Source organism: Cibotium barometz, chromosome 34 (assembly GCF_041138505.1).
Source record: "Cibotium barometz isolate CiBa-2024 chromosome 34, ASM4113850v1, whole genome shotgun sequence".
In the NCBI taxonomy this organism is placed as follows: Eukaryota; Viridiplantae; Streptophyta; class Polypodiopsida; order Cyatheales; family Cibotiaceae; genus Cibotium; species Cibotium barometz.
The window spans coordinates 42,509,249-42,526,848 of NC_141079.1; the positions used below are offsets into that span (position 1 = coordinate 42,509,249).

Consider the following 17,600-nt stretch of genomic DNA (forward strand, 5'->3'; position numbering starts at 1 on the left):
TTATTAAATTTGATTCTATGCATAAAAAAGTGCATAAAGGAAATTTTTTTATTATAAAAGTGTTATTCTTATTAAAATTGATTTTAAGACGCATAAAGGAATTTTTTTATTATAAAAGTGTTATTCTTATAAAAATTGATTTTTATGCATAAATAGATGCATAAAGAAATTATTTTTATTTTAAAAGTGTTATTCCTATTAAATTTGATTTTATGCATAAATAGATGCATAAAAGGATTTTTTTATAAAAGTGGATAGATATGATGTGATGTGAAATGGATAGATATGAGTGAATGAGATGTGATGTGAACCGGGATGTGAATGAATGAGATATGATGTCATGTGAATGGGGATGTGAATGAATGACATGGGATGTGAATGGATGAGATGTGATGTGATGTGAATCGGGAAGATGTGAATGAATGAGATGTGATGTGAAATGGATGTGATGTAAATTGGGATAGATGTGAATGGATATGTGATGTGAATGAATGTGATGTGATGTGATGTGATGTGAATCATGGATATGTGATGTGAATGAATGTGATGTGATGTGATGTGATGTGAAACGGGATAGATGTGAATGAATGAGATGTGATGTGAATGGATGAGATGTGATAGGATGTGAATGGATGAGATGTGATGGGATGTGAATCGGGATAGATGTGAATGAATGAGATGTGAGGTGAAATGGATGTGATGTGATGTGATGTGGATCGAGGTAGATATGAATGGATGAGATGTGAATGAGATGTGGATATGGATAGATGCGAGTGGATGAGATCTGATGAGGATAAATGAGGAAAGATGTGATGAGATGAAAATGATGTGATTGGATGAGAATGGAAATACATATGAAATGGATGTGGATTAAATAATGTGGATTGATGTGGAAGAATGTGGAAAGATGAGAGTTCGTTATAGAAACTGTACTTATGACCTGTTTTTAAATGATTGTTTTATGTCAAGAATGCTGGGGAAGCATTTTGACCGTCTTGTGAATGAGGTCGTGGGGAGACTTGTCTGATAATGTTGCAACAGCTCACGGAGAGTCAATGGAGGACGTCTCGCGTAGCATTGGATTCCTATACTATCACAAACCCATTTCCCAATTCTGTCCCATGCCCCTCTAATGGCAAGGCAATCCCAAAAGGCATGTTTCCCATCTTCTAGAGCAGTCTTGCATCTAGGAAAGCATCCCTTTATCTTGCTAGGTGACTAAACTCAGACTAGTTGGGTTAGCTCACTTACATTGTACTTAGATTTATTAGCAGTGTGACTAACCTCAAAATAGCTGGGGTAGCTTATTTTCATTATCCCTTAATCTTTTGAGTTAGTGGCTAAACTCAGAGTGGTTAGGTTATCTCACATTCTGATGTACGTAGTTGATGTTTATATCATTATGAGTTTTTTCATTATTGAGTATCATTACATTTTAGTTGATGTTCATGGTTTTTTTAATTTTTTAACACTTTGGCTATCATATTGTTTGTTGAAAATCCCCATGCCATCATACCCAAACATGCTCCGATGGGGGACGAAACTTTGCGAGGATGTGGGGGGAGGACCTGGGGGTAAAACTTTGCGACGAGCATGTGGGGGTGGGTCCTCCCCCCCACATGCTTGCAAAGTTTCGTCACCATCGGAGCATGTTTAGGTTTAGGGTTTAGCGCCCAGTGTGGATTTTTCAAGTCTCTTGGTGCTTGAGATGCCATGGAAAATACCTATCTTCCCCATACCATCATACCCAAACATGCTCCGATGATGACCAAACTTTACAAGCATGTGGGAGGGACTCACCCCCACACGCTTGCAAAGTTTGGTCACCATCGGAGCATTTTTGGGTTAGCAATTAGTGCCCAGTGTGGATTTTTCAAGTCTCTTGGTGCTTGAGAGGCCATAGAAAATCCCACTCTTCTCGATACCATCATACCCAAACATGCTATTTGGGTTAGCAATTAGCGCCCAGTAGTGTGGACTTTTCAATTCTCTTGGTGCTTGAGAGGCCATGAAAAATCCCGCTCTTCCCCATACCATTATACCCAAACATGCTTTGATGGTGACCAAACTTTGCAAGCATGTGTGGGGGACCCACACATGCTTGCAAAGTTTGGTCACCCATCAAAGCATGTTTAGGTTAGCAATTAGCGCCCAGTGCAGATTTTTCAAGTCTCTTGTTACTTGAGAGACCATGGAAAATCCCGCTCTTTCCCATACCATCGAACCCAAATATTCTCCGATGGTGACCAAACTTTGCAAGAATGTGGGGGGAACCGACCCCCACATGCTTGCAAAGTTTGGTCCCAATCAGAGCATGTTTGGGTTAGAAATTAGTGCCTAGTGCGGATTTTTCAAGTCTCTTGGTGCTTGACAGGCCATGGAAAATCCCGCTCTTCCCCATACCATCGTACCCAAACATGCTCCGATGGTGACCAAACTTTGCAAGAATGTGGGGGGGACCCACCCCCACATGCTTGCAAAGTTTGGTCCCCATCGGAGCTTATATGGGTTAGCAATTAGCACCCAGTGCGGATTTTTCAAGTCTCTTGGTGCTTGAGAGGCCATGGAAATCCCACTCTTCCCCATACCATTGTACCCAAACATGCTCCGATGTCCACCCAAGGTAAGAGTGTAAATACAAGTAGCCATCCTAATTCCAAAGCCCAGCCTCTCCATTACCTTGGCCACAAATGACCAATAAGCCCTAATAGGCTTTCTCTACATCAAGTTGGCAATCGGATCAACTCTCCCCAATCCTTGCCCATTTTCATCTATAATCCTTCCCACCACTTCTTTGTTGTTTTTTTCCTCTGGCCTGAAGAGATGTTTATCAGGTTTCCTTTTGTTTTACTTAAGGTTTTCCATTTTAGCCTACTTTCCTCTTTCCTAGCACATTTTTCATCCTCACATTTCAGGCCTATTTGGCACCTAAGATACATATTAGTTTCTTCTTCTATGAGTTTCCCTACTTGTCTCTCCTACAGAGATTCCATCAGCTCACTCCATCTCCTCCTTTAATGTGTTCTTTCTTCAGCTCTTAATTTCCCAACCCCCCTAATGATACTTTGCATCTCATTAGTAAAAGATCTATAGGATCCCTCAGAAGTCCATCTCTTTTTAAGTCTCCTAATGGCCTCTTTAGTATTACAAATAAAAAGCTCATCCTTGAGTAGAAAATTGTTGACTCTCAATTTCCTTGTGGGAAATTTATTCGGTTGAACCTCCTCCCTGAACCTCCTCCCAGTCAGTCATGTGCCATTCCCTTTTCAAAGACATATGATCAGAAAGAGCAATGCTAGAATCAACTGTATCTTCAAAGTTTGAGGGGCCCAAATTGCTTGGATGGAGAAAAACTCTATTAACTGTCATCTTCAAAGTTTGAGCCCAAATTTCTTGTTGATTGAGAAAAACTCTATCAATCCTAGAGGATGAACCAAAATATTGCACGCTAAAATAGGTGTGCCCAGGGTTAGTAGACCTCCAATCACCCATGTTCCACCCATCAGTCAATCCCATCTTTCCTCTTAGTTCTCCCCATCTCCTCTTATTGACCCATCAAAATGGTGCTCCCCCCACACCTATCCAGTTGTTTTTCAACCATATTAAAATCTCCCAAGAGGATACAATGGCCCTGAATATTCATATTAGCAATCCATTCCCACATTCCACTTCTAACCTTATGATTGTGAGCCCCATAGATATTTACCTCCCACATCCTTTCCCCATTAACTTGAATCTCAACCATTAAAATCCTACCATTTGGATGGTTAGCAACTATATTAGGGTTTAAATTATTTTTTAATAATAGTCATCACTCCACTATACCCCTCATTCACTCCACTATACCCCTCATTCACTCCCCCATACAGCACAGTCCAATCTTTATACCTATCCTTCCTAAAGGATTTTAATCCAAACAAATTATGCTCTTGGATACCCATAATGGTGGAAAGCCCCCAATCCTTGACTAATCCCCAAAAAGTAGAGTTCTTTTTCCTATCCTTAATCCCTTTTACATTCCATGTACAACCTCTAACTTCCATTGACTCATGTTAAGGTTGTTTCCAGAACCATGTCCACATCCTCATCATCACCTTTTTCTACATCACCTTTCTGGATCTCCTTCCAAGCCTCTTCCACCTGCCAATTGAACCTTTGTACAGAAGAGGTCCCACTATCAACATCCCCTAAAGAGTGAAAGGGATTTGAGAATACCACAGGGCTCAAATTGTTTTGGGACTTACTCCCTCTACCTTCTCTCACAACCGATTTGTTATGGGCCTTTCTTGCCTCTTCCTTGGCTTGACTGAGATTAGCTTTCCCCTTAGTTTCTTTCCAGGCTCCCTCAACCTAATCCCCCCCCCACTAGCTAGAACTTATTTCCATTTTTCTTCTTTTAACACCTTTGTGTTTGCCTTTCTGTCTTTAACAATACTATCCCCACTCATATCTTCCTCTCCTCATTTAAAGGCTTTACATGCCCCCCCCCCCCCCTCTGGGCGCAGTTCTTGGCTATATGCCCAAAGCCACCGCACCTGAAACAAGTTCCTAGGAATGTGCAAAATTGCACACTCAAGTCCAGCTTTCCCAGTTTGCCTAAGTCCACCTCCAAAGTTTTAGGGGTTTCCATTAGGGTATTCCATGTTATACACACGCTATTCACCTGGCGGCCTCCCACTTCATCTTTTGGAAGATACAGTACAGATCCAAGTGCACATGCAAGTTCACGCAACACCAGTCGAAGCCAAGGGGCGAGCCCACTATTTCTACCCAAACAGGACAGGCCTCTCACAGACTTTTATTCACATCAAGAAGGGGGTCAAAAGGAATAGCATGTACGAGCCTATGTCCCATGAACAACGGCGCTTTCGTGAACAACTCAGAGACTACTTGTCCTTTAGTGTGAATAACCCATTGAAGAACCCCTTACCAAGCTAGAATACCTTAGATACTACCTTATCATGAAAGATATCTTCTTGCAACCACTTGCCTAGATCAACTTCTTGCAACCACTTGCCTAGATCAACTTTGGATCAAAACATAATACAATCATGCTACACACTGAGAAGAGACCCACCTGATTCCTAATCAACTCAGGGAAGATTCTCATGCATACCTTATGAGCACTCGACTGTAACTTCTGGGTCTGGGCATTGAGCCTCGCTGCAATTCAGTCGGGAAGTATCCTCTTTCCCTCGCTCTCCCTGTCTTCTACTTCGCGCAGACGCTTCATGTCTTCAAGGTCTTTCAGCTCCCAATCCCCCAAACCTCTAGAACTCTCTGCCACCTCATGTGCCCATTCCCTCTCCATCTGGGTCGCTAGAATGCATGCACGTGTTAATCGATACTACCTACCTAACATACCTACCTAACGTACGGGACCATGCACTTCACACACGTGTAAGTTAAATTTCCGTATCCCCATGTCCCCACTCTCCTATTGTATTTTCCCTCGAGTCTCAAATGTCTTCTTTTCTCAGTGCATGGCACATTTCAAATTTCGTGGAGAAACATGTACCTACTATCGTGGTAGTTAGACGTTTTAATATGTAAGATTAAATAATTTATGCTAAACCTTTAGGGTAACATGCATACCCAAGAAGGAAAAAAATATACAGAAGGCCGACACGCAGTGTACACACCATACGGGGCAATATTGCTGCTTGTCCAGCCGTGTGTGAAAAGCCTTGCTCCCCTTCATTTCTCTGTACCCGCAAGTCTGCTTATACTTTGTTGTTCATCCACTGTGGCATTGTAGGAATTGATCCATAGATTAAGAAACAGTGAAAATGGGGACACCAATGGAGCAGGAACTAGGCACAACAGAAGAAGTAAATGGGCAAACAAGCAAGGAGCTAGAAGAAGACAGAGAAATCAGGTATATAGAAAATCAGACAAGGGTGGTGGTCGTGTAGGAAGTGAAGGGTACAGATGTGGAAGAGACGCTGCAACAGCAGCACTCAAAAACAAGGCAAAGGCAGAAGTGGAAGGCAAAGGCTAGACAGGGAGTAAGTCATTCTTCTCCTCCATCCACCCCGGCGCGGCCCTGGCCTCAGCCCCAGCCCCAGCCCTGGCACCGACCCCCCCGACCTCACATGCATCAGAAACCCCTGATGCCCAAAACCCCTTTTTCAAATGTGAGTTTAGCCAATAATGCCCATCACCAGCTTCTCTAGCATCAGAAAAACCTAGCATATGATGGACCTTCTAAACCGCATGTGCTCCATCACATGCTTCAAACCCGAGAAGACGAGGAATTGCACCATCTTCACATGCCATATGGAATTAAACACAATCATATAGCCATGTCGTACAGCCAAATAGACGCCCTTCAACATGTTAAAGATCCCATCACGGCGGCAGGAAATCTGCATTTCCACATTCCCCATTACATGGTAGGACTCCTCACCCCTTCCACAGAAAATCGGCCTCCTTTCTTGCAGTTTTACCCCTCATATGTTCCTCCCATCCCATCTTTCCATGCAGGGTCTCCAGTGCCATGGCTTGTACCTCCTTTAACATGTTCGGAAACAGAGCTGCAACAATCACTAGCTGGAGATGACAATGCTGATACAATTTTACGCGAAGGTGATTCTGATTCTGAAGCTTCAAGTGGAGAGGATAATGTGAGTTTGGGCGGCTAAAGCCCAAGCAAAGATGTGGGGAAAAATGCATCCAGGCTAGCAAAATCTTATCCCATCAACTGAAGCAGCATAGGACTGATGGGAGGGTTGAAATAGCAATTAGCTCATCTTAGTTTGGATGCACACAGTAATCCAGCTTATTTTTGAAGGTTGGGATTTTTTTTGGTGTATAAAAGCAGAAAAAGAAAGATTATCAGTTAGACTATGCCATTTTAGTACAACAACGTGCATTTAATCTCTTTTATTGTCTCTTTTTTTCTTTTGAACCTATCAAGATCTATTAAGAGTAAAGGCTCAGAACAAATGAAAATGACTTGCACTTTGTTTCAACTTTGGCCAATGCTTGTGATACATAGAAACCTATCTCTGCATGCTTATTGATAATAGATGCGTGAGATTATATGTTGCGACGTGTGTATGCATGTGTGTGTGTGTGCGCGCGCGCACCTCGGCCGGAAAGTGGAAGACATTGCATCATGCACACATGTTATACTAGAAGAGAGAGCATGTGTGTGCACTTAGGCCCACAAGTGCATGTCATGCTAGAAGAGTTTGTGCATGTGTGTGTGTGTGCACACTCCTGTTCTCATTTGTTATTAGGCTTGTAAGTGCAAGGCATTTCATCTTGCATGCATGTAATACTAGAAGTGCAAAAGGCTGAGCCTGTCATACATGCGCAAGCTACTTAAAATGTATACACAGGCGTTTGGACATTGCTGATGTTTGAAGTTTGAACTGAGAATCTGCTATGGGGAGGCTAGGCACAGTCAGGTAGGAGGCTATGAGGTACTGAGAAGACAATGCCATCGCTGCACTTCAGGGGTGGGCTACTTATGTGGTTGTTTATGCAGACAATGCTGAAGTGTATTGGGGACTTGAACGTGGAAGGCCAATTCAAGCAGATTGGCCTGTGTAAGGGTCATTCCTGCTGATCTTTCTCTCTAGACTCTTATTGGTCAACGCTCACTAGATTTGTTGCATCCTTCCTGCTTGATGTTCTTCTAAACTTATGGCCTCTGTTGTTATTGCATATGTCCATGCGGATGCTGCAGGTACAAACAGGTCAAGTGCACTGCATGCACTGCTAAGGACTGATTAAATGTTGGAGTGTGCTCCCATCTTCTTTGATGTTGGAGTGTGCTCCCATCTTCTTTGATCCTTTGTGTGTGTGTGTGCATTCTGTGTGTGTATGTTTATGTGTGCGTGCATGTGTGTGTGTGTGTGTGTGTGTGTGTGTGTGTGTGTGTGTGTGTGTGATACATGTAAATAAACTATGAATGTGTGATGTTACATGTATGTGTATAAGAACAAGAAAAAACCTTAGAACACATAGGAGAACAAGAAAAAAACACCAAACGCATGATCTATTTTGGAGGGTTGGTAATATGACTATAACCCCATTTAAACTCTGTAAGTTGGTGATGAGTTAAGGGAGAGGCTTAATGCTCCACACCCACACACAGACAGGTGTGCTCTCCTTCCCCCCTCCCTCAACAATTACCACAAAAACAATATCAACCTCGGAGCTGCATATATGCCCATTACTCTAGAATTGAAACCTTACTCCCTCAAATAGTCTAGCAGCCCTCGGTTGAGATGTAGGCCATGTGGCTCGTTGCATGTGACCATAGGTCACCAAATAATTTGCAGCCCAAAACACCCTCAACGGCCATTGTCTCAATCAATGTCAACACTGAGTATTGCATTTGAAATAGAAAGCATTCAAAAGCTTAGTAGGCAGCTACCTTCAGTTCCTTAAAATAGTTAAATGGTAAAGAGGGTTAATCCTACATTTAGTCAATTGCATAACTTCAAAGACAAGACACGAAGAATGGCAGGTTTGGATGAGGGTGTGAATGGAGGAGCTCACCGGCAAAAGTGGCGAGGAGAGGCTAGCTAATTGGAAAGAGGAAGAAGGGGGTGGAAAACAGTGGCTGTTAAGATGGGGAGTGGAAGCCGTGGCCCACCTCTACCTTGTCAGTGGGGGGAGTTCCTTGTAGTACCATCAAACAAAAAGCCTTCAAGGTCTAAATTGGTTGGACCATGCATCCTTCAGTTTCACGTTTAACTTTGGCACACATGATTGCTTACAGAGTAAATTCCTCTATGGATTATGTGAAGAAATATAATCAAGTGAATTTTAGCAAGATGTCACAGATGTTATAATGATAAATTATCCATGTATGTTATACTCAATGATGAGAGATCTAAATGTAGCACTCACACTATGCTCTAAAGAAAACAGTCCTTAGATGCACTCATAATTAATCAATTTACTAGTATAAAGAGAGAGTTTGAGCATCTAGTGCAAAAACGCGCTTTGCTCGTTTTTATGGGGATGATTATGTTATCTGTTGACAAGAATGTTTGCCACGAGGGCACATTCTAAAAACTTAAAATAATTATTTCATGCCTCATGTCTAAGCTTGCAAGCTTTTGCGAGGTATGAAGGATTGTATGGACAAACAATGACCAAGGATACTCATGTTTTATCTTTTTGACGATTATGATTTGTTTCATCTAATCTGACCCTCATGAACAATGTGTTGGATTTGCTCCAAGCAGTGTCAGAAGCCAAAGGATCTGTCGTCGTCCTCGTAAAATGGGGTCCTTGCATTCATCATTGCACTATAATCCTGCAAGTCATCTTGTAAAAGTCAGTAATGAAGGCATTAATTTGTGTGACAAGCATTAAAATTGTATCAATCTCAAGAGATGAAACATGCAAGTGGGCATAATTGGATATGATTATGAAGAGATTAAGCATGAGGATGAAGCCTAGCACATTTTTAAGGATGATTATAAAGAGATTAAGCATGATTATAAAGAGATTAAGCATGAGGATGAAGCCTAGCACATTTTTTGAGGATGATTATAAAGAGATTAAGCATGAGGGTACTTAACAAGAGAGAGAGAGAGAGAGAGAGAGAGAGAGAGAGAGGAAGCAAATTGGCTTTCAAGTGAGGGCTTGCTTACACTGCTGGTGGATTGATCGTGGACTCCAAACCGAGCATGCTCCGAGGACATGGAGGTACTAGCGGCATTGTACTCGTCTTCGCGGATTTCAGAGATCATCTTGTGTACTTGGCTCATGCGGGGGCGTTGCTCAGGGGACTTGGAGATGCATCCCATGGCAATCTGGAGCATGGTGACAAGGGACTCTTCAGATGCATTGGAGGCAATGAGGGTTCTATCAAAGACCTCTGCAGTCCACTCCTCTCTAACCACAGAGAGGACCCACTGGGGCAGGTTGAAGGCAGCCTGGGGGCTGCTGTCATAAATGCTATCACTGTAGTCAGTGACCCTGCCTGTGAGAAGCTCTAAGAGGAGAACCCCAAAGCTGTAGACATCCGCCTTGTGGGTCACCTTCTTGTGGGCGTCGTTGTACTCGGGCACCTGGTAGCCCACCATGGGCGGCCTGCACAGGGCCGCCTTGTCTGGACTCAGCAATGGCGCCAGCCCGAAGTCTGCTACGCAGGCCTCGTAGTCCTTGTCTATGAGGATGTTGGACGCCTTGATGTTGCCGTGCGGTATGTTCTGTGACTCGCATTCGTGGTGTAGAAAGGCTAGCCCGTTGGCTACCCCCCGAGCTATCCTTAGCCTTGCGTTCCATGACAGTGGCTTCAATGTTGCTGCTGCTGCCGGCGCCTCCCGCCGTTGCCCTGCAAAATCACACAACAATTACTCCGTTACTTCACCCCTCCTCCTCCTCCTCCTCCTCGCTCCTGTGTGTGTGTGAGAGAGAGAGAGAGAGAGAGGGGTATTAACGTCGGCAAGTGGGTGTCCTATGATCCACCTCAGTTCAAGTCTCACCAATTAATACTTTTCTCTCCCGTAGTGTGTAAAATAACATAGAGAGATTCCAAGAACAATTATTTTAACGCTATAGCCAAGCCTTCATATAACATATGACTTTAACTATGATTCGCATCAACAAGGAGATAGTACTTGAACCTAGGATTCACTGAGTAACACAAACCATGACATGAAAAAACTAGATTCATTGAGTAACAAAAACCATGACATGAAAAAACTAAATTCTGAAGCAAAACAACAAGAAATATGAGCCTAGGTTGTTTTTCATATCCATTAGTGGAAATTTAGACTTAAATTGGGCTCTGTAAGGATTTCTATACATTCTCTCTCTACAAAAATGGGCTCATGGTGAAATTTTTATAAATTAACTCAAAACTGAGCGGAGTTCGGACATTTAGAATCTACTCTTCAAGACCTTCCTAATGATATATAGCATGGCAGACAATTTTTCATATTCAAAAAGTCCGCAAATTTGGTGATGACATGACATCACCAAATTTGGGAACTTCTTGAATATGCGAAATTTTTCGTCATGCTATATATCATTGGAAAGGTCTTGAAGAGTAGATTCCAAATATCTAAACTCCACTCACTTCTGAGTTGATTTGCAAAAAATTTACTATGAGCCCATTTTTGTAGCAAGAGAGAATGTGTGCAAATCCTTAAAGGGCCCAATTTGAGTCCACATTTCCCCTAATGCCTAGAATGTCCCAACAAGACTATGAGATTGCCTTATGGGTACATATATAATAGATGAATTCTGCTTATCATATGATGACAATCACTACTATGAAACTTCAGGAATTTTGGAAAATATTCATGATTTTAGCATAATTCTAAAACTCAAGTCCCTCGAGGTCCAAACTAAATTTTGACCCTCTCATTTGTGAAGGCAATGTTCCTTGAGGCCCAAACTTACACTTGAGCCATTCATAGTCTACGTTATTTGAAGAAAATTCTCTTACACTTGAGTTTGAGCCTCTCATAATTTATCATGTGTGAAGCCTATTTCCCATCACTATGAGAGGCTCAAACTAGACTTTGAGCTTGGTGGGAAATTGTGTTCAAATAGATATTGTATGAGAGAGTCTCAAGTAATAGTTTTAGCTTGTAAAGACATCATCTTCCCACAAAATAGAATACAAGAGGCTCAAATTTGACTTTGAGCCTCAAGGATAGTTTTCCTCAAACACTAGATTAGGTGAGGGCTAAGAACATCATACAATTAAAAGTATCATGCAACAGTAATGTACCCACCACATCTCTTTAACGATATCTTTATAATCATGTTCATTCTCCATCTCATTCTCCAATTTAATAAGAATTTTTTAAAATGGCACTTGAATAAGTGCCAAAATTCATGAATTGGACTAACTAAAGTAGACTATCCATTATGGACTCCTAGGGGGATTGGAGCATCAATTCGAAAAGTGCTTGGGTGGAAAGGAAACATATTTTTAATTAGGTGTACTTGTAGTCTTCACAGTTATAAGAGTTGTATTATTTACTTGTTACCAATGTATTTTGCTTCTAGTAAAGATGTATCTTATTATACATTATACTTAGAAAAACCATGTAAATAGACCTGCTCTTGTTACCATCATCATGGATATGATGTGGGGATTGAGGCCCCATAGTATGGTGAATGATGGTTCACATTATGGCAATCAATAATATAACACAACACTTATAAGCGAATCAACATGACATTGTGGTGAATCAATTAAGCATTACTAGTACTCAACCCGCATGTTGCTGCGGTATGTAAAAGACATTAAGAAGCGAAAAGCAAGAATGGAAGCCGGAATATAAAGGATCAATCAGAATACAAAAGATCGATCAAAGGGATTTTTTTCTCTTATTTTTTAAAAACCCAAGATTTCTTTTTTTCTCCTCTCCTTGTGCCTCGTTGTGAATGGTTAGATGATATATGAGGGATCAATTCATTAATGTTTTTAATAATTAAATCCAGGATTTCTTTTTTCTCTCCTCTCCTTGCGCCTTGGTTGTGAATGGTTAGATGGTATACGAGGGATCAATTAATTAATTACGGCATTTAATAATTATAAAAAGCATGAGAAAGCACAGATTGAAGCTTACCAGCACGGAGAAGAGAGAGTAGATTGCCATTGGTTTGGTACTGGTAGACAAGTAGCTTCTCCTCTTTGGCATAGTAGTAAGCCCACAATGGGACCACATTGGGGTGTCTGAGCTTTCCCACCAGCTGCATCTGCTGCTCAAACTCTTTCCTTGCAACGTTGTTGAGTTCCTTGAGCCGTTTCACACACACTGCCCGGCCATCTTCCATCACAGCTTTGTAGGCACTGCCCAGGCTCCCCTTGCCCAGCAGCTCAGCTGAAGCCCGGAGAAGGTCGTCCAGTCTGAAGGTGTGCTGGTCTTCAAAAAACACAAGCTTGGGTTTGTCCTCATCTGCCATAGAAACAGTACTAGATTGGAAATCCTCTCTCTCATTGGGCACCACCTTTGTGGAGGCTTTCATCATGTTGCTGTCCGGTCCCTTGCCAGCATACCTCTTCTTGTAGTAGTACAGAAAGCAAAGTGTTAGAAGCAGGAGAAAAGCAATGTCTGCAATCACAATGCCCACTATCTGGCCTGTGGTGAGCTGCTTTTTGGATGCTTTTTGGCTTGGAGGACTGTCCCGGCAAGCTTCTAGAGGGACCCCGCACAGTTCAACATTGCCCATGAAGACACTAGTTGAGAAACCTCTAGACGAGATGGCAGATGGGATCTCCCCACCCAGATTGTTGTTGGAAACGTTAAACTCAATTAAGCTTTCCTGATACAAAGCAGGTATGTCCCCTGTGAGCATATTATCCTGCAAAAACAAGCTCAAAAGGCCATCAATATCAGCCAAGGAAGATGGGATGCTTCCTGAGAGTTTGTTATTGGCCAAATAAATTCTTTTCAGACGCTGAGACAAAGGGCTTGGAATAGGGCCTGATAATTCATTGTTCTTCATGTATAAATGCTTGAGCTGTGCACAATTAGACAAATCTGATGGGATCGGTCCTGTGAGCCCATTCCCATTAAGGCTTAAGATCCTTAATTCTGTTAATTGGCCCAGTGAGCCCTCAGGAATTGAGCCAGTGAGGTTCATCTCATCTAAGACCAAAGCTGTCACATTGCCATGTCCAGAACAGTTCACCCCAGACCATGCAACTTTTGTGCAAGGCTCTTCACCGTTCCACTGCTTTGCAACCTTGCCGTCAGGATCTGCAGACGCTATGAACCTCTTGAGGGCGTCTCCTTCATTTTTGCTGGCTATGGTGCATGTGGGCAAGATAAGAAAAGCAATTAGGGCATTGATTAAGGTGGCAGTGTAAACTGCAGGCATGTAATCAGACGATCCCTTCGGCATTGCTCTCTGCAACTGTTCAAAATGCAAGAGATTAAGCAAGCAAGAAATCTGTTTGATTCAGCAGCGTTGCTCTTGCAGGTAATGATAATCAACAGCAAAATGAAGGATCAAAGATTGCACTGAAGGTGACTACAGAAGCCTCTGGAGATTGGGTCTGTGAGACCACTTTGTTGCTTGGGCTAACCTGCTGCTACGCAATGAGAGCGGCCTGTGGCGGAAATAAGTATAAATGGGTTCCTAGCTCTGTAGTTGCATCCGCCAGCAGGTAAAAAAACATGCAGAAGTAGTGGGTTTTCTGCTACAATGGCGAGGGCAAAGATGCGAGGCAAGGTTTGATCTGCACCGTCCGCACGTAGGCTAGCTACGATACAAAATTCATGCAAAATTCTATGATATATAATTTATGCAAAATTCTATAATTGTTTTATTGAAAATTTCTCCTCTCGTTCGTATCACCTGCCGGCCGCCCGAGGCCAGCTCTCGATGCCGGCCCTGCCGCCCTTTACAAGTTTGTCCGGACACATTCTCAAACAATCCTGTTTGTTTATGTTGTCAGTTTATATTTAGTATTATCAATATACAATATAAATTACACCTATTTGCACTTGCCCTCTAACCTTTGTCTTTTATGTGATGCTTTACATCCCTTTTGCACATTGTATTTGTGGGTTTTTTTTTCCCGACTCGCCTTCGGCCCAAGATCCTCCCGTAGTTATCGATATTTTACCACCCGTAGGCAGTTGATTATCTGCCCGTAGGCGATGCTACCAAGGAAGCACCGAGGGGGGTTTTGAACCTAGGACCCCTTTGAGGGTTATTATCCGTGGGTACTATGCAAACGTGTGTTCTTGCTAATCCGTGTGAATACAATCTTAACTCTTGCATGCTTACATATACATACACATGCAAGCATTACTATGCACATATGTGTAGGATTAATTGCACAAGATAACATTTGGTCATGATCTTACCCACACAAATTTATGTTGGTGCAAAATATAATCTAAACTAATGTTTTTTCTTATACTCGTTTCCTCAAAGAACTATGCAATTGGAACTTGGAAGTTTTTTTTATATTCAACCCTTCTTCTTTTCTCTTTTCTCTGTGTCATCCTTATTGATGGTTGGATCTGTGGGGACATTGAACAGTAGATTTAGTTGTACTAGACAATGTACAAATCTTTAAAAATGATCTCAATTTATGAATGGTCTCCTTTTTTAAGCTTATCTCATGAACTGTTTGACTACCTCACTCTTTAAATTCTATAAATTCCCAACATTCTCATTCTCGTTGTTTAGAACATGAATTAAAGAAACCATTGCACAAAAAAGGAACTTGAAGAACTAAACATTTATCTTCTAGTTGTGCATAAAGCCATTGATTTATGTGGCGAGTCAAATCACACAAATTGTTAAACCTTATGGAAGTTTTGTTAGATGTGAGAAATTATAGGCTATACATTGTAAACACAAAATGTAGGATCTTTTACACAAAAAACTTAGCACAACTTTGCTAATCAAGAGAGATGGAAAAATAATAGTGAATTATTCTTGCAAAAGATTATTATAACAATATGATTTTGCTTCCCACTTGTGTAGGAGATTAAATTGTGTGTTCAAAAAATTTAGAGACCGACACTATATGCATTGAGATAGAAGGGTGCACAAGCATTGAACACATATATCTATATGAGGAATGAGGGGACCTTGCACAACCTCTCTATATATATAGCTTCCAATGGGGGTCGTAGCTCAGGTCACCTCCTTTGGTCAAGTCATACATGACCCAACCAACCATACCACTCACTTGCATAGTTTACAAGCCATATGGACTTATTTAGGCATTCATTGAGCTTTGCAGCCCAAGGACATAGTGTCTTAAAAAGATCTTCCTCAACAATCCTTAGTGCACCTAGGTATGTGAACATCCTCATAAGATTATGTCTTGGCAATCCTTTGCACATATTCAAAAACCCACTCTTGGTAATCCTTGCACACTTTGCACATATTCAAAAACCCACTCTTGGTAATCCTTGCACATATTCAAAAATCCACTCTTGGGTAATCTTTCCAAATATTGGTAATCCTTGCACATATTCAAAAACCTAGTATTGGTAATCCTTCCACATATTCAATAAAGAAATTATAACATGATGTTTGTTTGAATACCATGATAAAATGGGCTTAATTCAAGAAAATCTCAAAGTAAAACATCTTTTATTATCGTCTTGTCTTTGGTCCAATGTTTGCTAGGGCGCATCTAAAGCGATTTCACAAGCCCTGTCAAAAAGTAACCTTGGTGATAATGCTTGATTTGGAGGGAGTGATTTTTCTTGGACAAAATTGAACCAAACTTATCCTCAAGGCTACTCGTCGGTTCATAGGGTCCCCTTACTGATCCTAATGCTCAAAGAGGTATTTGATGCCTACTATTATGCTTTGATACTCTATAATAGTTCTAGATCATTACGCATACCATATACATATTTTTATTTATTGCAAAAAAATAGAATAGAAAATCATGAAAAGTTATCTTCTTTGTTTATATTAAAGATGAGTTATGAATTAAACCCTATGTAGAATTAATTCAACACAAAATCAAAAGTGCTTACCCTTTTTCTTGTCATCATTGTGTGTGCAAACGTGTGTTCTTGCTAATGCGTGTGGATATGATCTTAACTCTTGCATGCATAAATATGTGCACACGCAAGCATTACTATGCACATATTGTGTTGAATTAATTGAATAGGATAACGTTTGGTCATGATCTTGATGGGCTTAGTTCAAGAAAATACAATTTTATGGGCTTGATATGGAGTTCAAAGACTCATTTGTGGAACATGTAGGTAAGATGATTCAGAAGAGCATTATAATGCAACTTGCAGGTTTCAAGGCACCTGTGGATAAAAAAGATGCAAATGTAGGCTTAATCAAAAGCATGCCTCAAGAGTTTTCTTCGATGGTAACAACTCTTACTAATATTCCGAATCTTACTCTTGAAGGTGTTGAATCTTCCTTGTTTGAAGAAGATAAGAAACTAAAAGGTACACAACAAATCTCAACAAACAGCACAGAGATTGCATTCTTTAAAAAATCCAATATCAAATGTAACCATTGTGGAAGGATGGGGCATGTAATGGCCCAATGTCGCATCGACACTTGTATGTGATGCATGTGGCAAGATATGCCACCTTCAGAAGAATTGTTGATCAAAGGAGAAGCAATAAAGCAACTTGATGGTGGAAGAAACTCATGAGAATGCTTCATAAGAACAACTTTTCTAGGTGTAATGATATATGAAATGATGTTTTGTCATATATTGATGTTTATGTCAACCTTGGATGGATTTATGAGCACATAGATGGCACAAGTGTGCATGGAACCTGTGAATGAGAGATCTATGAGAGCTACAAATGGATGTAACAAACTCATTCTCATAACGCAAAAAAGTGATGTGTTGATTAGCCTTGACTCATATCCATTAGTGTTGATATCATGCTCTAATGATGTCTTCCTTCATCTTTTATCCACCTTAGCTCTCTCTTGCAACTCTCACACACTCCATAGCCATCTCAAATCATGCATTTTCTCAACTATTTTTCGGTGGGTATATTCTAACTTGATAACTCCTTCATTGTGTGAGGTTCCTAGTAGTGGAAACACTATAATGGAAACTTGCTTTCTAGTGGAAACACTATAATGGAAACTTGCTTTCTAGTGAAATCAATGTCTCTCCCTCTAGGCTGCATTGGAATTTGGTA

At 41.1% G+C, this 17,600-nt stretch overlaps 1 protein-coding gene across 1 annotated transcript; it reads right to left on the reverse strand.

Moving 5' to 3' along the window:
• Positions 1-8,950: 8,950 nt before the first annotated feature.
• On the reverse strand, positions 8,951-14,168 carry LOC147619043 (putative inactive receptor kinase At5g58300). The gene is made up of 4 exons (XM_086774525.1): positions 12,561-14,168; positions 9,621-10,306; positions 9,163-9,280; positions 8,951-9,119 (listed from the first exon to the last, which is right to left on the reverse strand). Exons 1-3 carry the CDS (start codon positions 13,837-13,839, stop codon positions 9,212-9,214), a joined length of 2,034 nt encoding a protein of 677 aa, XP_086630651.1. The 5' UTR covers positions 13,840-14,168; the 3' UTR covers positions 8,951-9,119; positions 9,163-9,211.
• Between the last annotated feature and the right edge of the window lie 3,432 nt (positions 14,169-17,600).